This window comes from Vipera ursinii, assembly GCF_947247035.1.
Source record: "Vipera ursinii genome assembly, chromosome: 4".
In the NCBI taxonomy this organism is placed as follows: domain Eukaryota; kingdom Metazoa; phylum Chordata; class Lepidosauria; order Squamata; family Viperidae; genus Vipera; species Vipera ursinii.
The window spans coordinates 21212259-21237504 of record NC_139514.1 but is presented as its reverse complement, the minus strand read 5'-3'; the positions used below and the strand labels follow the sequence as shown (position 1 = coordinate 21237504).

Below are 25246 nucleotides of genomic sequence, written 5' to 3'. Positions count from 1 at the left end.
AAGTTTTAATACCTTTTTGGAATGCCTAAAGGATGGGAGCAGTTTGGGAACGGGAACTGCTTAATCACAGTCTGAAAATGCATAGTGAAGGTAAGAAAGGTTGAGACAGTTGACCCCTCCATTCCCTGACAATGCACTATATTTTATGGTCTATGTGTACATGCACCTATATACCATGGATTCTCCAAATGTGCTTTACAGAGGGGCTATAACAACGGAAACAGGTTTTAACAACTAAGGTTTCCAGCCACTGTGGAGATTCTGGGAACTGCACTTCCAACGTAGTTGGAAGGCAGAAGTGACACATAAACAGAAACATTATTCAGTATGGATTGAATACGGATTTGTCTGAAATGGTATAGGGTTTCCTGCCTGAGCAGTGGGTTGGACTATGAGACCTCCAATGTCTCTTCCAACTCTGCTGTTCTGTTATTCTGAATAGAATATATTAAATTTTAGATCTAACTCTTTTTGAAATGGTAATAATGCACTGTTAGTAACTTAAATGAAATAAAATATTTAAAGGAACTTAATAAACAGACTTCTGCTTAGAGAATGCAGAACAAGCTGTACTTTTATTAGAATTTGGGCAGAATGTAGCTGGTTGTAATCTTTCCAATTGTTCGCCAGGTTTTATTGCTTACACTACTAGGGCAATAATGGATTAGCACATAAAAGAGGACATGTGACGTGTCCTTCTCTAGTTTAAAGGTACAAGGTCATGGAGATGACCATATTAAGTCTGCGAGTTGTGTTAGGAGTTGTACTTTTTTTTTACTCAGCTCATTTTAAAATGAAATGAAAATTACAGAAGGATGACTTTAACCAACATTTTAATGTCTCACTGTCTATGTGGGTCTCCAGTGCCTGTGTCCAATGCTAAGGTATGCTCTCAGGAAATGTTTTCTTTCTGATTTGCTTGCCCTTGTCCGGTGCATAATTTCAAGTGTTTAACTGGTGTGAACTGGTATAACTATTTTTAACTTCAGCGGTGTTATTGCTGTTTTCAATCAGATAACACATTTAGAAAAAGAAAAGTTCTGAATGTTACTTGTGGCTGTTTTGTAATATGAATTGCTGCCAACTGTTGGGAGAGTGGGAGTAGACCACGGAAGAGTTACGTTTAAGTTCTTAATACTGTACTACCTAACAAGGATGTACAATAAAGGAAGGGGTTAATCGTTCGAACACAGAGAAGTTGATGTCGTGACTGCAGTCTTATGCAGATGTATTCAAGAGTAACTCTGAATATAGGGGGATGCATGTTCAATTAAACATTCATCAGGTGGCTTACACAGGTCTATTGCTGACTTGTTTGCCTGAGGTAAGGCTCATGCAGGGAGTTGTTTCTTAATAAGCAGGTGGAAGTTAGGGCAGTATAAAGTGTACAGTTAGGGCTGTGTAAAGTATTTGGAAGTAAGACTGCTCAGTACAGTCTTTTCCTCAGTTATGGGGCTTAAAATTACAGCCTTTGCGATATTTTGCTTTATCCATAACAATTTCATATCTTTAGGACTTGAAAATATATATTCTAAACTGGATGTTATTTTTAATAATACGTTGCATTATGTCTTGAAATCCTAGCAGAGGGTGAAATTAGCGAGTGAGTGGGAAGTATAGATGATTACCAAAATTTGGTATTTTCTGATTGGAATGTTTATCATCTGCTGCAGCCTGAGTCCTTCCAAAGGACTGGAATGGCCATTCCCAGGCATGCTAGCCAGTGAATTATGGGAGTTGTGGCCCCATAATACTTGGAAGGTATTAGATTGGAAAAGATACTTTGGACCACTGGTAGGGTCCCTACTTTCATAGTCCAAATGTTGCTGAAACATCTTTTGTTTCAGTTAGTTATAAGCAAAACTCAGATCAATGGATCAGTTGACAGTATAGTAGTTTCTTTTTCTCTTCTCATCTCTTCATTTTGATGACAACTGGCTGCCTATTTCAAGTAAGGAGTAACTATAATTATGTAAGTAGTCACTTTGCCCCATTGTTAGTGACATTTGGCCTTTCGAAAGTATTACCAATGTCAGGACCCACCCCGATCCACGTCTTTGGAAAACAAAAAACTCTTGGAGTCAGTTCTAGTCCAAAAGGAATTTTTACTAGGACATGCTTGGTTGTGGAAATACAAGACAGGACTTGGTATTGTTTTACAGATTGAAACTTTATAAAGAGTTCCCTGTTCAACCCCACTTCCCTCAACCCCATTTGGTCAGCCCCCCATCATTTTACTTCGTGTCATCCCTTTCGTGGGAAAAAGGGAACTTCGAATCTTTATGGTTATTGCCTTCTTCCTTTACAGATTCAAATGGAGACACAGGCCAGATGCCCTCTTCCCTAACCCTCCCCTTTGTTCCCCCAGTTCAAAAGGTTTCCCTTGGTCTTTGAAATAACCTAAGGCAGGCTGAATCCACATGCGCTCCTCCTTCCTCTGGAGATGGCAGAATCCATGGGGGGGATAATGTTTTAAACATACATTTATGAATGTGATATAAATGGTTTCTGACAACCAAGCTATTGAGACTCTTCTATAGCTTTGCTTCAAGCCAGTTTTCTCTAGCCAGATGCTTCTAGCTATGTTAGTTACCATGATATTCCAGATGGCATGGGCCTAGGCCAGCTGGAGAATTGTCAGAATAGAAATTCAACGCATCTGGAGGATATTGGGTTAAGGAAGAGTACTGTAGATTTTGTTCAAAGGAAGGCATGTTCTTTTAAGTATAGATATTAGAATCTTTTTGAGTTAATTGTTTCTATTCATTCCCATCAGATAAGGTTTCAAAATCATCTGCCAATATAAAGATAGTTTCTAGTTTCACAGACTGCACTGAGACACAATGTGTATGTATGGCAGGGGTGGATAGGGATGATCTGTTCATTTTCCATTAAGCATATTGTGTAAATCAAGAGTTAAGTTTCATAAACCATGATTTACGAACCAGCCCTTTCTGGCTTGCTCAGGCAACATGGATAAAAGAAAATGAGTTATCATGGTGAATAAACCTAATATCTTCTGCAAATTAATTGGAAAAATAGCTAAGAAATGAATTTAACAATCTATATAGATGTGTCCTCTTAATTAAATGTCTGTGTTTCATGAAACTCACAACTTAGCAAGAAGGTTGCAGAGTGAAGCATAAGGTTCACTTTTGATAACAAGTGTTGATAACAAAAGGAAAATGAGATAGCAAGTCATTAATGTATCTTGGCTTTTTTCCAAAGTAATTTATTTTTATTTATTTTATTTTAATCCCATTTATATCCCGCCCTTCTCCGAAGACTCAGGGCGGCTTACAATCTAAGCACAAATCAAATGTGCTTAGCAATAGCCTTCATTCTATGTATATGCCTGCTTATTAGGGCTTTCGGGGGGGCCCCAAGCGGCATTATTACAAAGTCAGCTTATTGCCCCCAACAATCTGGGTCCTCATTTTAATTTCAAATCATCATAGCCGTATATTTCATGTCATACAATGACCCATAACCTCCCCATTATTCAATATTAATGTCCCCCAGTTAAGAGCAAACGGTTGGAGATACTGTATAACCATTGCATTTTGCAACAAAACACGTTATAATGTCATCACACAAATAACTAAATTATGTAGTTTCCCGAAGTACATGTTAACATATGATGGAAATCCATAAGCCATGTCTTAATACATATGCCATCAATTCTCTTTCATGAGTCTCTTGAGGACACCTTTGACTGCATCAGTTATACTTCCACAGTCAACCTGGTCTTTGTAAGAATTATAATTATAATTATAATCACAGATCTGAAAACATTATTTTATGCTTTGGTCACATGATGCTAGAAACTACTGGATAAATATCTCCTTTTTTAAATAAAAAAACTGCTTATATTTTGGTAAAATTTCCTAACAAGAAAAATGTCTATGAATTGGCCATTGGCTTTTTTCTGTTAATATTTTACCACAGTCTCACATTTGCTATCAAATATGGTTGATTGTATATGTATAATCTCATCAAATGGCTTATTTTACTTTTGTTGCCAGGGGTGGGGGTTATTGTTTTTTTATTGGGTTTTTTTTATATTGGGTTTTTATCCTTGTGAGCCACCTGGAGTCACTGAGAAGAAATTGGGTGGCCACATAAATTTTGTTAAATTAAATAAACGGAAATGGAAATTGCATGGTATATAGACCCTATTTAGAACAGCTTAAATCCTTATATGATTTTAAAGTATATTTGGTTTATTTGACTTGTTCACCTTTGAAAAAAAGGTTGTTACTGACGATCACTGGAAGAAGTTTCCATTCCAAGATGAAGAAAAAACAGATGCTCAAAAAGTCCCAACCAGAAGATGGGGTTCTGGAAAAAGATCCCGGCCTCGGCCCCTCTCAGATTATGGCCAATTGGCAATTAGAAGTTTTTCCATTCCAGAAGATTCTGTTGCTATGGATTCCCAGGAAATGGACTCTTTGGAGAATGACAGTGAGATCAAGCCTCCCCCTGTTAAATCAGGAACTTGTGCAGTAGCCAACCCAAAAGCCCTCAGAAGACGACCCATCTCTCTCATTGGTGCAGTCAGTTACTATGAGAATAATCAAACAGAAGAAATAACTGCTCTCCTTGCACAAGTAAGAAATAAAATTCACTCACTGAAAAAACTCAATCAAAAGATCATCCTTCTTTTCTTCCCTGTAACTTTCAACGTAGTGGACACTCCTATTCCTTCTTTCTGCTTCTTCCAAATCATCACCACATAATTATTCTTCTAAAAGCATGCTATCTGATTAATTAATACTTTTATATAGATAATCCTTGCTCTATAATTGTACACAATAGTATATTAACTCCCCCCTCCCTGAATGTTGATTATTCTATTTGAGGTTTTAAGATAGCTCTCTTTTACTATGCACTTCTTCATTCTGTAATAAAACAGTACTGATAATGTTGCATTATAAGAAAAGTAACATGATATTTCAGAGTATTAAGACAATTATGAATACCAGTTGGAGCATTTATATAACCAGTTTAATGCAGATTTACAAGAGACCCTCCATGATTCATGATGATTCATGAATCTGGCCTAGATAGTTAGAATATGATCTATCTTCATAATTAAAAAAGTTTAAAAACATAATAAATGTTATTATTTCATTGGTATTTTAACATAATTATTGAAAATCAAAGATCTTGTTATCATGTATATAATATGACCATCTAGAGGGGTAGTTATATATTCCTCTATGTATTAAGCAAGAATTGCTTTGTGATGCTACTTATGTCTATTCTTTTATTTTTCATTATCCAACTTTTATTTCAGAAGAAAAAACAAAGCAGGCAACCAATCATTATAAAATCCTTTTAAGAAAGTCACAATAATCTGATATATCATGACCCTAATTTGTGGCACTAGCTTGTTGCAGTCATTCATCTAAAGTTGACCTTTTGATTATGAAAGTATAAGTAATAAATAACATAGAAATATGAAGGGCCTATTGATTTTAAAAAAACAAAAACAAAATGAAGATACAAATCAAGTTATAATATTGGAAACTATACATTATTGTGTTACAATTCCAAGAAGGAATGTTATAAACAACAGTGTATCTGCCTGCAACCTCACATTGCATAACTATAAGATACCCATCTGCAATTCGTTTATAGGTTGTTGTGCTATATCAATGACACATATGGAGAAAAAAAGACAGAAATACAGTAACGCTCTTAATTCTTGCTGGTAGATTAAACCAGGGGTCTTCAAACCTGGCCCTTTTTTGACTTGTGGACTTCAACTCCCAGAATTCCTCAGCCCTGGATTAAACCATCAGTCAGGTGATTTGCAGCTGGGCTATTCACAAGGAAAAGCATCTAGGCATGTTCACAATTAAAACATAGTTGGCTATAGCAATAGTCCAAACATAGCCCTTGGCTCAGTTATATGAAACACAAGTTATAAAGAAATGAATATGAACAATATTGACTTCATTCTTATTTTTAACTTGCAGGGTTTTTTTAAAGTATATGTTTATATTTTTAGACATCCAGCCCACCTTTAAATGTTGCTTGTGTGATGGCACATTGTAACCAAAAAAAGAATTTTGCAGACATAACCAAAAAAAGGGGAAAGAATTTTTCTGAACAAGATACATCTATTGTCATTTCATTCACTCAGAATTCAAATTTTGTATTAACAATGTAACAGTCACTGCAGTATTTATTCATTTATTGGGGGGAAAACTAGGCTATTATTTTTTAAACTTCCCATTGTGGAAACATCACAAATATTGTTTCATTATATTGTTACTTTTCTTACAATTTCAACAAGATGGACAGTTTTCCCATGCATGTATGATTCACCCTCCTGCCTCCCACATACTCTATTATCCCAGGCTCTCTTCTCCAGTAAAAGTTTGCTGTTCTGTTGCATATTTACTGGATGTAGGCTTGAAGTAAATACTATCTTACTGCCAGTGTTAATAAAAAGCTGAAATGCTTGCAAACAAATGTCTAGAAAACATTGTAAACTCCTTGTGCTTGTATCGGACCCATAAGGAAAATGGGACGTAGAGGGTTTTATTAGTGAACCATCTAGTTCAGACATGTCAAACACAAGGCCCGGGGGCCGGATCCGGCCCGCAAAGTGGTTTCATGTGGCCCACGAAGCCATCCTGGAAACAGTGAGGGAATGGCCCCCACTGCCTTGGCCCTGGCCCAGAGACCCTCAGATCTGTCCCACTCCTGCCCAGGCCCCCATAGGCACCCTTGATGCGAACGATGTAGAGCTGGCCACGCCCACCCAGTAAGCCATACACACTCTAGCCATGCCCACCCAGTAGGCCACACCCACCCTGGCCATACCCACCCGGCCCCCTGAGGGCAACCGCAATGCTGATCCGGCCCTCAATGAAATTGAGTTTGACACCCCTGATCTAGTTTCTAGTTTAACTGGAAGAGATGAAGTACTGTAAAGATGATGGATCAAAACACATTTTGAAGTTTTTCGTAGAGGTCATATTATTTTAAGAAAAAGGAAATCAGCTGTATCCAAAGAATGAGGGGAAATGCACAAAAATACCAGGATGTTTAAGTTGTATTTCTTTTTTCTTAATCAGCTCTTTTTAAAAAAATCAATCTAGAGTGTAAACTAGTAGAATGCCAGAAAGCAAAACAAAATCCCTTATTAATACTACTTTCATTTGCTTGACAATTTAATTTAGAAGAAGGAAGCATTTCAGTTTCAGTGAATATTAAGCCTTTCCAGACAAAAGAGCTACTTGAAAGGCTGTGAGAACCTGACAGAGAGGTTGTCAGAGCTTTAGAATTGAAATGTGAAAAGTGCTCACTTCCTCTTCATTAAGACCAAATTAGTTAAAAAGAGCTAAGAAGCAAAAATGAAAAGGGATATTTTATTTTTGCAGAAGAAGAAGCTTAGAGGTAGGTTTAGGTTTTTTAGGTTTTATTAAATTTTTATACCGCCCTTCTCCCGAAGGACTCAGGGCGGTGAACAGGGCATATCATAAAACTACAAAAATACAAAAGTTAAAAAAGAATTAAATTATTGCCCACAGTAAAAACAATAGAAAATGTATATAAATATTAAAACCCTAAGTAACTCTCCATCAGGCCAGGCCAGCTTGTTCAAATAAATGGGTCTTTAACCCGCGCCGGAAGGAGCGGAGATCCGGTGCCATCTGGAGCTCAACCGGCAGCTGATTCCACAAAGCCGGAGCGCCCACAGAGAAGGCCCTCCCCCTGGGGGCCACCAGCCTGCATTCTCTGACCGGAGGCACCCTGAGGAGACCCTCTCTGTGGGAACGCACAGGGCGGAGGGGAGTCGACGCCGGCAGCAGGTGGTCCCCGAGGTATTCCGGACCCATGCCATGTAAGGACTTAAAAACCATCACTAAGACCTTGAACCTCACCCGGAAGACAACTGGTAACCAATGCAGCTCGCGGAGCAAGGTAGACATTTGTATGAAAACATGAATTAAAAATTGCTTTAAAAAATATTTGTTGTGTTGGATTTGTGAACAGGACCAGAAAAAAGTAGGTCATGAAAATCAAATGCTCTATCCCTGATTCATGGTTTCAGCCAAATCATAAACCAGGGCCTTCCTATGTAGGAAGGATCAAGAAAAGCGAAGATGGTACTTGTGACCCACGATCAAAGCCCCAGTGATGAGTAAGGGCGAAGATTCAGCTGTACGGTTGCAGCTGCCATCTTGCCTTTTTTTTTTGACCCTCCCTGCAGAACCCCTTGTCATAAGCATAAAATGAGCCACGTGGGTTGCTTCTTTGCTTCCTGCTATCTTAATAACATGGCATTCCCGCTTCCGTAAAAGAACCCTTTCAGTAGTGGGTCTGAAATTTTCCCTGTTATTTATTTTAGTGACTTTTGGGAGCTTATTGGAAGCTATATTTACCCGAGCTTATCCTAGAATATAGGGATGCAGTGGCTCAGTGGGTTAGGACGCTGAGCTTGTGGATCAGAAGGTTGGCAGTTTGGCGGGTCGAATCCCGAGTGCCGCGTAACAGAGTGAGCACCTGTTACTCGTCCCAGCTTATGCCAACCCAGCAGTTCGAAAGCACGTAAAAATGCAAGTAGAAAAATAGGGACCACTACGGTGGGAAGGTAACGGCGTTCCGTGCGCCTTTGGCGTCTAGTCATGCCGGCCACATGACCACGGAGACGTCCTCGGACAAGCGCTGGCTCTTCGGCTTTGAAACAGAGATGAGCACTGGCCCCTAGAGTCGGAAACGACTAGCACGCATGTGCGGGGGAACCTTTACCTTTACTTTATCCTAGAATATAATAATACTAATGAGAGTTAATATGTTTCTGGGTTAGTGTGTTTGTACATTTTGACTGCAAATGAAAACTACTCTGGTGATTATGGAGACTGTAACTTTAGAGTAACTAGTATCTCCATAGTAACTTGGGTTTTCTAAGTTTGCATTTCATTTCATTTAGTTTTGCTATATTTACTTGATTACATCAACTTCTAAGAGTCTTGATACATCATTAGATGAACTCCGTCAAAAATTAATGTGCACACTTCATATATGTCAGTTGTTCATTGTTTAAACTATACGCTAATTTCAGCTAGAAAAGAAAAATTGCGCTTCTTATTCTCCCCCCTAAACTTAGTCAACATTTAATTCAATGGTTCTTTAGAATATGAAATTATTTATTATTTGAATTTATTGTAGCCGGCCAACTCTAATTGATAGAATATGTGCATGTGTTTTAATACAAACATATTAAAATGCTAAATAATAGATGGGCCATGCAAAAAAAATTGGAAGTTCTTTTGCTTTTGCTTAATGCTTCAGCAAGCTATATAATCCTTTGTTTTATTTCACTTTATTTCTCTTTCTTATGCTTTCACTTAGTTCCAAGAAGTCAGGTAGCATATATTGTTGGATTTAATTTTTTCAATAAATATATTCTGAATATCTGCAAGCTTTAGACTTTTCCCAAATCCTCTGATATTTTCCACGTCTGCATGAATGACACCCTTGAATGCAAGCAATTATATTCACCTCACAGTAGAAACAGTGATAGCAGAGGAACAGTATGTTGCAGCAAAATATGTTTGTTCAATATTTCAGTTAGACTGCAAGATCTTTTTTCCCGGATGTTCTTATACCGTATATACTTGAGTATAAGCCGAATTTTTCAGCCCACTTTTTGGGCTGAAAAATTCCACTTCGGCTTATACTCCAGTCAACAAAAAAAACTTACCGAGGACTTGTGCGCGGCCGAGGCTTTGGTGCTTCCGGGATCGCCCGCACCTCTCCCAAGCCACCGCCGTCCGAGACCTGCCGAAGTTTGGGGAGGTTTGGGGAGGTGCGCGCGCACCTCCCCAAACTCCGCGCCTTGCCTGCCTGCTTCTTTCCGCAGCGGAAAGAAGCAGGCAGGCAGGGCGCGGAGGAACGGAGACTTGCCGACGTTTGGGGAGGTTTGGGCGTCTCCCCAAACCTCGGCAGGTCTCCGTTCCTCCGCGCAGACCTGCCGACGTTTGGGGAGGTTTGGGCGCCTCCCCAAACCTCCCCAAACCTCGGCAGGTCTCCGTTCCTCCTGCCGACCTTTGGGGAGGTTTGGGCGCCTCCCCAAACCTCCCCAAACCTCGGCAGGTCTCCGTTCCTCCTGCCGACCTTTGGGGAGGTTTGGGCGCCTCCCCAAACCTCCCCAAACCTCGGCAGGTCTCCGTTCCTCCTGCCGACCTTTGGGGAGGTTTGGGCGCCTCCCCAAACCTCGGCAGGTCTCCGTTCCTCCGCGCAGACCTGCCGACGTTTGGGAAGGTTTGGGCGCTTCCCCAAACCTCCCCAGGTCTCCGTTCCTGTTTGGGGAGGTTTGGGCGCCTCCCCAAACCTCCCCAAACCTCGGCAGGTCTCCGTTCCTGTTTGGGGAGGTTTGGGCGCCTCCCCAAACCTCCCCAAACCTCGGCAGGTCTCCGTTCCTCCGCGCAGACCTGCCGACGTTTGGGGAGGTTTGGGCGCCTCCCCAAACCTCCCCAAACCTCGGCAGGTCTCCGTTCCTGTTTGGGGAGGTTTGGGCGCCTCCCCAAACCTCCCCAAACCTCGGCAGGTCTCCGTTCCTCCGCGCAGACCTGCCGACCTTTGGGGAGGTTTGGGCGCCTCCCCAAACCTCCCCAAACCTCGGCAGGTCTCCGTTCTTCCTGCCGACCTTTGGGGAGGTTTGGGCGCCTCCCCAAACCTCCCCAAACCTCGGCAGGTCTGCGCGGAGGAACGGAGACCTGCCGAGGTTTGGGGAGGTTTGGGGAGGCGCCCAAACCTCCCCAAACAGGAACGGAGACCTGCCGAGGTTTGGGGACGTTTGGGGAGGCGCCCAAACCTCCCCAAAGGTCGGCAGGTCTGCGCGGAGGAACGGAGACCTGCCGAGGTTTGGGGAGGTTTGGGGAGGCGCCCAAACCTCCCCAAACAGGAACGGAGACCTGCCGAGGTTTGGGGAGGTTTGGGGAGGCGCCCAAACCTCCCCAAAGGTCGGCAGGTCTGCGCGGAGGAACGGAGACCTGCAGAGGTTTGGGGAGGTTTGGGGAGGCGCCCAAACCTCCCCAAAGGTCGGCAGGAGGAACGGAGACCTGCCGAGGTTTGGGGAGGCGCCCAAACCTCCCCAAAGGTCGGCAGGTCTGCGCGGAGGAACGGAGACCTGCCGAGGTTTGGGGAGGCGCCCAAACCTCCCCAAAGGTCGGCAGGTCTGCGCGGAGGAACGGAGACCTGCAGAGGTTTGGGGAGGTTTGGGGAGGCGCCCAAACCTCCCCAAAGGTCGGCAGGAGGAACGGAGACCTGCCGAGGTTTGGGGAGGCGCCCAAACCTCCCCAAAGGTCGGCAGGTCTGCGCGGAGGAACGGAGACCTGCCGAGGTTTGGGGAGGTTTGGGGAGGCGCCCAAACCTCCCCAAAGGTCGGCAGGAGGAACGGAGACCTGCCGAGGTTTGGGGAGGTTTGGGGAGGCGCCCAAACCTCCCCAAAGGTCGGCAGGAGGAACGGAGACCTGCCGACGAGCCGCGGCTACACAGGGTATTCCTGTGTATTCAGGCTTGCAAAATGGCGGATCGAGCCTCTGCTGGCGGCAGAGGCTTGCAGAACGGCGGATCGGCTTATACTCGAGTCAATAACTTTTTCCAGTTTTTGGGGGTGAAATTGGGGGTCTCGGCTTATACTCGAGTCGGCTTATACTCAAGTATATACGGTATATTACCTCTCTTCTCCAATTTTACATTACTTGTTCAATTGTCCCTGAAAATGACTAGTAGTGTTATTAATAATACGTTTATAAAGCCACCTAATCATAAGTAGCTCAAGGAGGCATGCAAAGAGAGTTTAAAAAATCATAATAAATGGGCCATAGGAATTTTAGAGAAAATGCTATAGGTAGTCTTTGACCACAACTGAGCCCAAAATTTATGTTGCTAAGAGAAATTTGTTAAGTGAGCTTTGTCCCCTTATATGGCGTTTCTTGCCCCGTGTGAATCACTGCAGTTCTTAAGCTAGTAACAGGGTTGTTAAGTGGATCTGGCTTCCCCATTGACTTTACTTGTCCAGAAGGTTGCAAAAAGTGATCACATGATCGTGGGACACTGCGACCGTCATAAATATGAACCAGTGTTCAAACATCTGAATGTAAATCACGTGACCATGGGGATGCTGCAACAGTCGTAAGGGTGAAAATTGGTTATCGGACACTGTTTTTCAGTGCCGTTGTAACTTCAAGTGGTCACTAAATGAACTGTTGTAAGTCGAGGACTCCCTGTATTCCAGCAGTGAAGAACGTTGACAGAGAAGCACGCCTCCCAAAGACAAAGGGACCCAGAGTATGCAAATCCTGCCTCCAGGGGTTATCAAGCAGACTTGTTATTTCCAGGGCTGTTTTTAAATTTCTTGCTATCCTTCCCCCCCCCCCACACACACACACACACCCCGGACCTTTAACTTTGGATAGGATATTCTGCAGATTTTATCTCTTTTTGTATTTGGAGAATTAATTAGCGGGTAAAATAAGATTATCAATCTTGAGAATAACATGGAAGCCTAATGCTAATTTATAGCAAGAGGTTCTTTTATGCTTGTTTCAAAAACAAGCAAATAAATATTATTTCCTGCACGGCTGTAATAATTTTTTTTTTCCTTTTTAGCCTGTGGCACGGCCCCCGGTACCAGCACATCAGGTTCCCCCCTACAAAGCTGTCTCAGCCAGATACCGCCCCTTCACCTTTTCTCAAAGCACTCCCATTGGCCTGGATAAAGTTGGGTGTAAGCGTCACATGAGAGCATCCAATGGTGAGTTTCATTTGGGATGAAGAAAGTAAATAAAGTAAGAATATTCAAAAGTTTTACTCTATCCCTCTTAGAAATAATTGTCTTCTTCAAATGTATTTTCAGTTTGGATTTTTTGTCCCCTGTACCCTCAGAATCACAGTTTTAGAAGTTTGTGGTATTTTAATGTTTGTGTGTTTGCTTAATTGCAAGGCTCTTTCGTCTTTTATCAAGAAAATAAATATTTTAAAAATAGAATAGAGTCACATATGCTACGTGTGTAGTATTTTAGACTGGAGATTTGTATTCTTTTTATAGATGCCACCACATTTTCTTAAACTATGTTGTGTTTTTAAGGGAATTATAAGTTAAAAGATATAAAAAAATGTATCAGGTTACATCCATGTGTGGGAGTGGGGGTGTGCCCTACATGTGCATGTTGATACATCTTGAACCTACATCTTTATGTGGGCATGTGTACGCCCATATGTATACGTTATAGCAGGGGGGTCAAACTGCCGGCCCGCGGGCCAGACGCGTCATCAGGAAACCACGCCCACCCCATTGCCGGCAATGGCGAAAAAGCTCCGATACGTTGTGGAACGTCACGTGACATCACGAGTTTGACATGTCTGCGTTATAGCATATGTATTATGATAACATTAGTGCTCAAAAAATAGAAAGGATTGCTACAATATTGCTTTGGCAACTTCCTTGCTAAAATCAGGTTATATTTCAGCGGGCATGCAAAATTGGTGTGCTTTAGTCTGGTCTTCCCAACCCACCAGTTTCCTTATTACATTGTTGTTGTTTTTGTCCTGCTGGAAATAAGCAGTCAGGACAATAATCTGTTTTAGAGCAATAACACCATACAATCACTCTGATTGTATGTTCCTGGTTTCTTATTCTGGTTTTCAGCTGCTAGTTGATGGCTTGTCTGGTGACCTCAGTGCTGTCTGTTTGCTTGCAGACATTTCATTACCCAACTAGACTTAGTACCACCGAGCTCTTATTCAGTAGTTTGTCTTACCAATTTTGGCGGTTGTGTGATTTTTCTCCTTGGTAGTTCCTGGATTAGGGTATTATTTGCTGGATTGTTTGTCTAGTGCTAATCCCTGCTTATTCTGGGCATTGGCTGCTGGAGAAGATGTGTTCTGGTCTTTGTTTCCTCCTTCGCTTTTTATTGTCTCTTTTGAATGTTAATTTATAAATTGTTCTACCTCTTTGTCTATTAGTAGCTGATATGCCTGAGTGCCAAGGAATTCCAGGAATTCCTAGTGTTTCTGGATTTAGCTTAGTCTAGGATGGTCACAGTTTCCTATTTAAAAAATATGGTTGATTCTGTCCATGTGTTGTAAAATTAAGGAGCTTTCCATCTTCTGACTGGTAATTGGTATTCATGCATGTGCTCTGCTAGTCTTCTGACTGTCTTTCCTACGTTGTGGCTGTTACAGTCCTTACACTGAATGTTGTAGATGACTCCTGATTTTTCTTCTTGGAGTTGTGTCTTTTGGCTTACTAGAGATGTCCTGGAGAATTTTAGTTGGTTTCTGTGCCACAGTGATGCCATGTAGTTATAACAAGTCTGTTGGCACTTTCTGAAATGTTTTTGATGTATGTTAGTGTTCTTTTTCATAGTATGTGTTGGTTATGCTATAAGGCATTGAGCGGTCAGACATTTTGGATAAAGTTGCATGGGTATCCGCTTTGTTCGATATGTTCTAGAGCAGGGGTGTCAAACTCAATTTCATTGAGGGCTGCATCAGCATTGCGGTTGCCCTCAGGGGGCCGGGTGGGTGTGGCCTGGGTGGGTGTGGCCTACTGGGTGGGCATGGCTAGAGTGTGTATGGCCTGCTGGGTGGGCGTGGCCAGCTCTACATCATTCGCATCAAGGGTGCCTATGGGGGCCTGGGCAGGAGTGGGACAGATCTGAGGGTCTCTGGCAGAAGGAGGGTTTCTGGGCCAGGGCCAAGGCAGTGGGGGCCGTTCCCTCACTGTTTCCAGGATGGCTTCGCGGGCCGCATGAAACCACTTCGCGGGCCGGATCCAGCCCCCGGGCCTTGTGTTTGACATGTCTGTTCTAGAGGCAGTCAGTTTCCTTTTTGTTTTCTTATGTTGGATAGATTGTGGTCTTCACACATGTGCATACTCATGTACATGGATTCCCATGCCTGAATGTATAGATGCAAACACTTTGTGTGCATGTTACTCTGTTTTGGGGAGAAGAGTTAGCAAATGCACTCTCTTTCCATGTGCAGTATTTCTGAAAAATGCAAAGAGCTAATTTGTAGATTGGATGGATTTGTTTACTGGGAATGAAAAGCTATAGCACTAATGCTTTGATACTTCTGGCAACTCAGTAGTCAATTGTGGACTTTGAGGAGACATTTAAACAGCTTATCGGGCAGCTTATTTGCAAGCCTCAGAAAGGTACTGTAGTGCTTCAAGTAGCTTGGCCATCAAGAGAGTTATTTCCTGCTGGGGGAAAATGTTTCTCTTGTGTCGTAGAGCTTTATCAATAGTCTTGATAGTTAAAGTGAGTTAGTCTCCTCACTTCATTGCACTAACCGTATTTTATTTTTATCTTTCATTGATTTTATTGTCATTTCTTTGATTCTTGTGAATTACCCACAGTCATTGAAGGTCAGGCAGCACACTAATAATAATAATAATAATAATAATAATAATAATAATAATAATAATAATAATAATAATAACAATAACAATAATAACAACAACAACAACAACAACAACAACAACAATAATAATAATAATAATAATACCAATATAACTGCAAATACTGCCTTACAACCACAACATTTATGTTGCTAAGTGAGAAATTCGTTAAGTGAGTTTGACCCCATTTTACGACTTTTCTTGCCACATTTGTTAAGTGAATCATTGCCATTCTGAAGTTAGCAACACAGTTGTTAAGTGAATCTGGTTTCTCCATTGGTTTTGCTTGTCAGAAGGTCACAAAAGGTGATTCGCATGACCCCGGGACACCGCAACTGTCATAAATATGAACCAGTTGCCAAGCATCCAAATGTAAATCATGTGACCCTGGGGATGCTGCAGTGATCATAAGTATGAAAAAATGGCCATACATCACCTCTTTTCAGTGCCGTTGTAACTTTGAATGGTCACTAAATGAACTGTCGTAAATGAAAATTACCTGTACCAGATTCTGGGGAGGATGGGAATACTGGTGGTGGAGAAGAAAATTTTAATGAGCCTTGAGGTTGCAGTCCCTTGGACTGCAAGGCGATCAAACCGGTCAGTCCTAGAGGAGATCAACCCCGACTGCTCTTTAGAAGACCAGATCCTGAAGCTAAAACTCAAATACTTTGGCCACCTAATGAGAAGGAAGGACTCACTGGAGAAGAGCCTAATGCTGGGAAAGATTGAGGGCAATAGAAGAAGGGGACGACAGAGAATGAGGTGGCTGGATGGAGTCACTGAAGCAGTAGGTGTGAGCTTAAATGGACTCCAGAAGATGGTAGAGGACAGGAAGGCCTGGAGGAACGTTGCCCATGGGGTCGCGATGGGTCAGACACGACTTCGCAACTAACAACAACAACAACAAGGTTGTATACTTGGTACTCTGTTTCCTAGAGACATTTTTCACTTGTTACTTGATGTGGGTAAAATAAATATTCATTTATTTATTCAATTTGTATAGCACCCATATCAAACCAATGACTCTGGGTGATAAACAATCATAAAAACTATTCAAAAGAAATGCTACTGCTTCTGGCTTACTTCTGCATGCTTCAGTGAATCTCTTAGATCAAGCCTGGAATCTAAAGATGGAAATTATTTTGTGTTAGATAGATTCTCGTTATAACTTCCAAGAGCTACTCTGAGTTCTGCTGATATTAACCAATAGAAAGCTGTTTCCATCACAACTGGGCTATTTCTTTCAAAAGGTAGCAAAATGCCGACGCCTGCAAGTGCCAAGTGTAGAAATTGCCACATAATGCCCAACTGTTCGTTTCCCACTGAGCCACTGAAGTGCAGGAAACCACATGACTTGCATGGCTATTTCAAAAGTACAGTATTGCCTCAGAGAGCTTTTGAGTAAGAGAACAACAGGGTGGGAGAGCTGTGATCCAAGAGGGTGGGGTGTCTCACTGATAAGGCCAACAGAATTGAGCACTCAGGGATTTTGTTTTTAAAGCTCTGAGTTGCAAAGCATCAAAATACAGTACAGTATTTTGATTAAAAAAGTAGAATTTCCATTGTTGCTAGTTTCAGAAAGGAAGTCAAGTATAGATACAGGAGCTATTGCTTAATGTGTCAGATCGGCACAGTACAGACATTAAAGAGATAAATTCTGACCTTGTATTTGTAACTACCATTGCTGTGCTGGGAAAGGACAGCACTTCATAGATTATTTCAAGTTCTCTGGTTAGCCTCTTGCTTTCATCAGATGTGGGAAAGTTTAGCTACATGGATACTTATAACTAATTTCTGTACACTCCCCCACATTTTTCATCTGTTTTTCCCCTTCTGATTTAGGCTACATTTTTGCTACAAAATAAGAGCCTTGGTGGAGCAGTGGGCTAATGCCTCCTTAAGTAACACCAGCTGCCTGCAATTAGTGCAGGTTCGAGTCCCACCAGGCTCAGGGTTGACTCAGCCTTCCATCCTTCCGAGGTAGGTAAAATGAGGACCCAGATTGTTGGGGGCAATTAAGCTGACTTTGTAATAATGCCGCTTGTGGGGGTGGGGCGAAAGCCCTAATAAGCAGGCATATACATAGAATGAAGGCTATTGCTAAGCACATTGGTTTGTGCTTAGAGTGTAAGCCGCCCTGAGTCTTCGGAGAAGGGCAGGATATAAATGGGATTAAAATAAAAAATAAATAAATAAATAAGGCAACAGTATACAAAGCTAGTTTTTGTGCTTATTAAGGTTTGCACAGCTATAATGTTTTGGGCCACTTATGGCTGTATCAAGAAAACCAAATGACTACTTTTAGAAGAATAAGCAAAGCACTTGTGATGGTTGGTTTCAGCTAAGATGTATTCTCTCTCCTATCATTTCCTCTCCAATTATTGTAACAGGTACCAATGGATTTTTGAAGTACTTAAGAGAAAAGTTTATCACCTCCATTTGAAGAATACTGGGTGATGTCTGAAAATCCTTAGAATCAATAGAAGGAAATAAGTAACAAAAAAGGAAATAAGTAACAAATAAGGCCTTAATTATAAAATCTAGCTTGGCAATGCTGTCCTTAGGAATGCTTTTCTAGGATCTATACAAGTACATACATTTTGAAAACATACTTCAAACCTTTAAACTTCACTTGTATTTATTAAATTCCAACGTCATTCAAAAATGTACTTTCTTTGTCAGGCACACTAGAATCACATATTATTAAAGAATTATATATACAGTATATTAGATTGAGTTTTTTAAAATTAAATTCTTATACTATTCTCTTGAAGATTATCCAAATAATATGCTACCTATCCATGGAAAATAAGATCCATATTGTTTAAGGTAACTTATTTATTAATATCTGTTTTCAGAATATTTTCACCTCCTTTAATGGTACAGCTGGTATTTTTTAAGAAGTAAAAATAGTCGACAAGCTACCTTCACTAAATTAAAATTCTCTGACTTTTTAAAAAAAATGTCTGTGCAGTTGTACAACTACTAAAGTTGAACTGATTGCTTAATAAATCTATCTTGCTGCTGCACAATGATATTTAATTATTCACAGACTGAGTAGATGTTGTAGTTGTGAGGTGGCATTCCACTTCATTAACAATTTCAAATCCTAGCAATCGGCAACCATTGGTACTGAATTTTGTGATCCATAAAAGGCATCTCACAAAGCTAATTTCCAGAGACAGCAGATCAAGACTCCAAAGGCAGATTCCACTGTATATTCAGGAAATAATAATAATAATAATAATAATAATAATAATAATAATAATAATAATAATAACAACAACAATAACAACAACAGCAGCAGCAATAATAACAACAACAATGATAATAATAAAAAGTTGGAAGGGACCTTGGAGGTCATCTAGTCCAACCCCCTGCTCAGGCAGGAATCCCTATACCATTTTAGACAATGGCTGTCCAGAAGGCAAATGTTCCAGAAAAGGCAGATTGGAAGGAGCTGAAGTCCAAAGGCTAAAGTACATTTGAAGCTGGGATCTAAGGTTACAGATACAATATGGGAAGGCCAAAAGCAGATAAAAATCAGGCAGTTGTGACTTTGAAACAGCACTTCGAAAAATGGACAGGGGTACCTCACAGTTACGTAATATCGTTCAAGTTTGGTTTTTTTTAGACTATAAAGATTTTCACAGTAGTTTATGTACAGTTGATGAAAAAAACAATCCCTTGCCTGTAAGCCTATGTAATTTAGAAATCATATCACAAAAGGAAAAGAGGATGGCGAGGGAAGAGGAAAACAGCAGGTTCAGGTCCAATTCTTCATGTGAAATAGCTGTTCTTACAGAATGGCCAACGGGATTGGATTCAAGGAGAAAAGATAATAAAGCTGAGTTTTCAGCAGGAAGAGGGGGAATGGCTTTATTTATTTTTCTATCTCTCTGTTGCTAGTAATTGACAAAAAATACTGGTTCCTAATGGCAGTTTGATGGAATTAGTCTTTTGGCAAGACTAAAGAGAAGTCGTGTGGGGCTGAGGAACCAGCTCTTTTATACCCCTGGCTTAAAATAGGCTTGAACTGTGAGTCAGCTGATAAATCTTTGTGCAACTAATCCTACTGATGTAGAAGCTGTCTTAGCCCATGGAATTTAATTTACCCAACTACTTTAGTAAGCTGGTGGGCCAGCACAGCTGCTGAAATCCTGGTATCAAGAGCTGAAATATGCAATTTTTCTTTTTCCAATAATGCAACGTCTGCACATTTTGCATAAAGTGAATTATTATTATGTAAATGCTGTGGAGACAAATGTAGCTCTTCAACGTTTGAGGTGAAGGTTTTTTGTTTTTTTTAAAAAAGATGGATCTGAATGCCCAGTGAAAGTCTAATTCAGAATAATAATAATAATAGTAATAGGTCCCTTGGGTGCAACCCCCAAACATCTGGAGCACCACTTGAACTCCATTTGCATTGACAAAAGTCATCCTTGGTCAATTGCGAAATGCAGCTTTACTTAGAATAGATTACATCTTGTAACCTGTACAAACAGCATCTGGCTATTTGTGGTCCTTGGAAAGAACAGGATAGGTGGATAAAAATGCCAGATCTAGTGTAAACATCTGGCTGACTGTTTGACCAACCATAATAATAATAAAGCAGTGCATTGGTTACAATAAGGAAAGAATTGGCCAGGGTTGCATTATATGGATAAATGCTGGATGTGCACTATTTGTCTGTATATCGTTGTTTCTTTCATAACTTCCTAAGGTTTCCCATGATGTCACTGAGGGCAGTAAACCCACAGCTATACATTCAGAGAGTGAGCTGTCATTTTAAAGCAGAGTTTGGCTGAAATGCAGCAACAGACGCTCAAAGCAATGAATAAGCAATTTCGGCATTTCCAATAGCTGCAGCTTCCGTGACCTGTGATAAATTTTATTTACGGATTAAAAAGGATTCTTGATGTGAATGTAAACCAGGTGCAAAGTGAATGATCTTCTTCTGGATAGCAGGATGGTAGCCAGAGGGGATATAACTCGGTTTTGGAGCCTGGAAAGCCTTCAGATAAGTATGTTGATGTAGGAGATGAGTCCCATTTATTCTTTGTGGCATTTGGGATTTAAACTGTTTAAACAGAGGCCTAGACTTGGGTATCAAATATCATGTTTTAACTGGAAAGCTGAGTAGAATAGTGAGAGTGAAAAATAATGAAAATGACTTCACTGTTGCTTTTAGTTTTGACATTCCCGTTCAAGAGATAAAAATTGCCCATTCATGTTTGCTTATTTACTTCAGACAGTAAACAATAGAGTGATGCTTACAGTGAACAAGAAATAATTAGCTATACAGAGTCAAAGCTAATTTCAGTGGATGAATCAGCTCCAACTTATGTTACCTTCTTAATGGGTATCGGCTTTAAAACTCGCTAAAAAGCTAGACAATTAAATCTAGATGCAGTATTAAGCTAGAAACCAATAATGGATCTTAATGAAGATGGCTTTCAAAGATGTATTGCATTTCTGTGACTTTTATCAGTTTTTAATCTGTGTGCCTCTTGTTTTTAGGAATATTTCCTATGTTGTGATTGTGATCAATGAAATAATTTATTCTAATTACTCTTACCTTTTTGATTTATTCTAAACAAAAGAAGTTAAAAGAACTGAGATTAGGTCTTAGTCTGAAGCTTTTAGGAGGACAGATCTAGTCTACTTTAAAATATCTGTAAGTTAAATATTTTGTACAGCTCTAAAAATTTAAGACTCCTGAAATGCAGCGCCTTAAAAAGATTAGAACTTGTAGTAGCAAAGGTAGAAAGGATATAATTTGATGGATCATTATTTACATGCACTGTTTCTGGGATAACAAAAGTAAAGTATTAAAATTTTTTGAAGAACACAAAAATCACCCTTTATTAAAAGATAGCAATGTGAGTGCCTTTTTTCTCTAGCTTATGGGGCCACCACTGAAAAGGTTCTCTTTCACAAGTACTCTCCAAACATTGAAATGAGGATTATTCAGAAGATGACTTAATGTCACCCTGGATAATGGAAAACCTGTGCCTGTTTTGTTCTCCTGAACTATTCTATTCAGATCTCCCAATCAACATAGTCAGTAAGGAAGGACATTAGCAACTGAAGGCCACTGGCTTTCCTACCTTCTGTAAGGCACGTGGAGGCACAGAAATTTTGGGAAAATATACAACACTAGTATTTAAATAATTAATATATTTACACCTTGCTGTTCATTGGTTCTCAGGCTTTGTTTAAAAAATGAGAACCAGTTTGGCATAGTGGTTAAGGTGCTGGCCTAGAAACCAGGAGACTGTGAGTTCTAGTGCCACTTTAGACACGAAAGCCAGATGGGTGGCTTTGACCACTCTCTCTCTCTTAGCCCAACTCGTTTCATTGGTGTGGAAAAAATAGGACGAAGAAGGAATATTAGATACAATTGCTGCCTTGTGTTATTTATAAAGTAATAAAGACAGGATAAAAAACTAATAAATAAATAAGGGAGGGTGGCTACTCTCATCTATACATTATGAGAAAATATCTAATCAACTGTGCTGATAGAATCTTGGAAACATCCTATAAAAACATTCTTCTGTGTAATAACACAAAGCATTAAATTGGGAAGAAGGATATGCTTAGTTAATTGGGGGGAGCTGTTAAAAAGAAAAAAGATTTATTCCATTATACCTAATTAATAAGGGGACACGGTGGCTCAGTGGGTTAGGACACTGAGCTTGTCGATCAAATGGTTGACAGTTTGGCGGATCGAATCCCGAGTGCTGCGTAACAGAGTGAGCGCCTGTTACTCGTCCCAGCTTCTGCCAACCTAGCAGTTCGAAAGCACATAAAAATGCAAGTAGAAAAATAGGGACCACTACGGTGGGAAGGTAACAGCATTCCATGAGCTTTTGGCATCTAGTCATGCCGGCCACATGACCACAGAGACGTCCTCGGACAAGCGCTGGCTCTTCAGCTTTGAAACGGAGATGAGCACCGGCCTCTAGAGTTGGAAACGACTAGCATGCGTGTGCGGGGGAACCTTTACCTTTACCTTACCTGATTAATAACAGAATAACAAGAGTTGGAAGGGAACTTGGAGGTCTTCTAGTTCAAGCATCTGCTCAAAGAGGAAACTCTATACCATTTCAGACAAATGCCTGTAAATAAGTACCATTTGTAAAGTTACTTTCTGAGTGCCATTGTAACTTTGAACTGTCGCTAAATGAATGGTTGTAAGTTGAGGACTAACTGTATGCATTCAATTCTTTTCCCTATGTTTTTAATAGCTTTTTGGTTCTACTAGGTTGGTACGTTTTACTGTTCATGCAAGTGGTTATGATAAATAAAAAATCAGAATCTGGTGCCATTTTAAGAAAGCATTTTGTAAAACACATATGTAATGGACAGTCGGTTTGACAATACCTAATTTCTCAGAATTTCCCTTTTCCACCAGGTGCTGCAGATGGTAGTTCTGAATCTCCAGCTTTAGTGGATGATAATGGCAGTGAAGAGGATTACGGCTATGAAGAACTCTGCCATGCCCACCCAAGGTACTTGCAGCCTGGAGGCGAGCAACTAGCTGTCAATGAGGTAAATTTCTAACTTTGGAATTTCCAGACATTGCAACCGAAAATATGTTAGAAGTTCCACATTTTGGTCACTGCAGTGGCTCCTTTGGGCATAGCAAGATCTTTTTCTTTTAACAACGTGTTTTTATTGCAGCTGATAAGTGATGGAAATGTGGTCTGTGCCGAGGCGCTCTGGGATCACGTGACCATGGATGATCAGGAATTAGCCTTCAAAGCTGGAGAAGTCATCCAAGTCCTTGAAGCTTCCAATAAAGATTGGTGGTGGGGGAGAAATGAAGACAAGGAAGCCTGGTTTCCAGCCAGTTTTGTCAGAGTAAGTGAAGCGAGATCTCTCCGTCTTTCAAGTACTTGTTTATCCTAGGAGACCTGGTTAAATTCTGTCCTGCTTTCTGTCCCACTAAGACATCTAGATTGCCGTGATTCATTGGATTGTTTTTCATTCTTAAGTGATTCCCATCTATTAAAATCATCACTGTCCTGCTCTTCCGTTTCTTTCTGCTTGTTTTGTACTGTACTGTACATAGGAGTAATCTTTCTTGAGCTGAGCTCAGTTCTTGGTGACGTGGACATCTTTGTGTAATGTTATGACAATAATGCAAATGCATTTGCCGTTGCCTTCTTCTGAAGTGTTTTTTTTCCCCAGCTTCCTAATCTAGTGTAGAGACGTTATTTATTTATGTATTTGCTTATTTATTTACTTATCTGTTTATTTCAAAAGACTTATATTGATGCTTATATTGTAGCAACAAGTCCAGGTAGTGTACAAAACAGCTAAAACATTAGTAGCCCCCAAATTATAAAGTAAAATTATTGCACCTTGGGGCAGTGTTCTTCCTTACATCATCATCTTGCTGGGCTTTTGCCTTTTCCACCCCCATGCCTGCAAGAAGAGACAGCTCCTCAAGACCTTTTAGAAGGCAGGGAGGTTGAATCTACCTGAACTCTGGGGAAAGGGTGGAACACAACTGCAAGGGCAGTTTCAGAGGAGCCTCCCACTATATGATAATGTTTAAGGCAGTAGTCCTGAGGTTTTCTGGCTTGGCAGACTGGGGAGGGGGAAGGATGGTTCCGTGGAGTGACAGCCATGCGTGCGAGCATGTGCAACTCCATTTGCTCCAGTGGCAGGCAAGTGCGCATGCGTGCCACTTGCACAAATGGAGCTGCTTGCGCGAACGACCGCCACAGGTGCGAATGGAGCTGCACGCGTATGCCACTTCTGCAGACTGGTTCCGAATGGGCAATGACCCAGTAGTGGGCCATGGGCCGCGGGTTGGAGACCCCTCGTTTAAGGGAAGGAACCTATCTGACCTAGTGGGATAGGCAAATATCCTCAGGAAGAGGCAGTCATGCAGGTAGCCTGGTCTCATGCCATTTAGGGCTCTAAAGGGGATACCCAACACCTTGAATTGCACTGGGAAAGAAACCAGAAGCCAGTGTAGCTCACACAGCAGTGCTGTAATATAGGGAAAATGTGGAGCACTCAGATCTACATCATTGCTGCATTCTGGATCAATTATAGCTTCTAGGCACTGGTCCAGCACCAGGATAGCATCACTTAGCCAGGGAAGGAGATGCATTATTGGGTATCATCAGCATAGACAGAGACCAAAGTTAGCTTTGTTTTTTCATTCCCCAATACTGTATCCCTCATGTGCAGGCATTTAATCTTTCCAAACTGCTGATTCTGAAGAATATCATTTTTTCTTCTGCTTGCAGGAGAAAACCATTAATAAGTAATGATTTCAAAAAGCATATTGTAAAGGCTAAATAGGCAATATAAAGGCTAAGAGGTTCCACTGTTGACAGTTAAGCTGTTGTTAATTGAAATTATTCTTGAGATCGCTTGTTGTATCTTTCTAATTAAAATGCAACATCTCCACACTGATTTTTAACTGGTAATATCTAAAACCACAGATGGACAACCTGTCCAGCGCACAGGGAACTCCTACTCTATTTTATAGCCATGAAAGCCTCTAAAATTATTCTGTGAAAATTCAAAATACAGATAATCCTTGATTTAAAACCATCCATTTAGTGACCATTCAAAATTACAATGGCGCTGAAATAAGTGACTTATGACCATTCATCCCACTTATGACCATTGAAGCATCTCTAATAGCTTAACAACTGCAGTGAACAAATGTAGCAAGAAAAGTCGTAAAATGGAGCAAAACTCACTTAACAACTGTCTCCCTTAGCAACAGAAATTTTGGGTCCAGTTTTGATGATAAGTCGAGGACTTCCTGTACTCAGTTCT

General features: G+C 40.8%; 1 protein-coding gene across 4 annotated transcripts in view; it reads left to right on the top strand.

Moving 5' to 3' along the window:
* SPATA13 (spermatogenesis associated 13) overlaps positions 1–25246 on the top strand; it is a 106460-nt gene that overhangs the window by 65040 nt on the left and 16174 nt on the right. For 3 of the 4 annotated variants that reach the window (XM_083362218.1, XM_083362217.1, XM_083362219.1), the window contains 4 exons: positions 4254–4610; positions 12637–12781; positions 22854–22990; positions 23123–23302. In XM_083362218.1, the coding sequence (XP_083218344.1) occupies positions 4254–4610; positions 12637–12781; positions 22854–22990; positions 23123–23302 (819 nt within the window). Of the gene's footprint in view, positions 1–4253; positions 4611–12636; positions 12782–20366; positions 20461–22853; positions 22991–23122; positions 23303–25246 lie in introns of those variants that run through there. The other variant, XM_083362220.1, reaches the window with a different exon arrangement.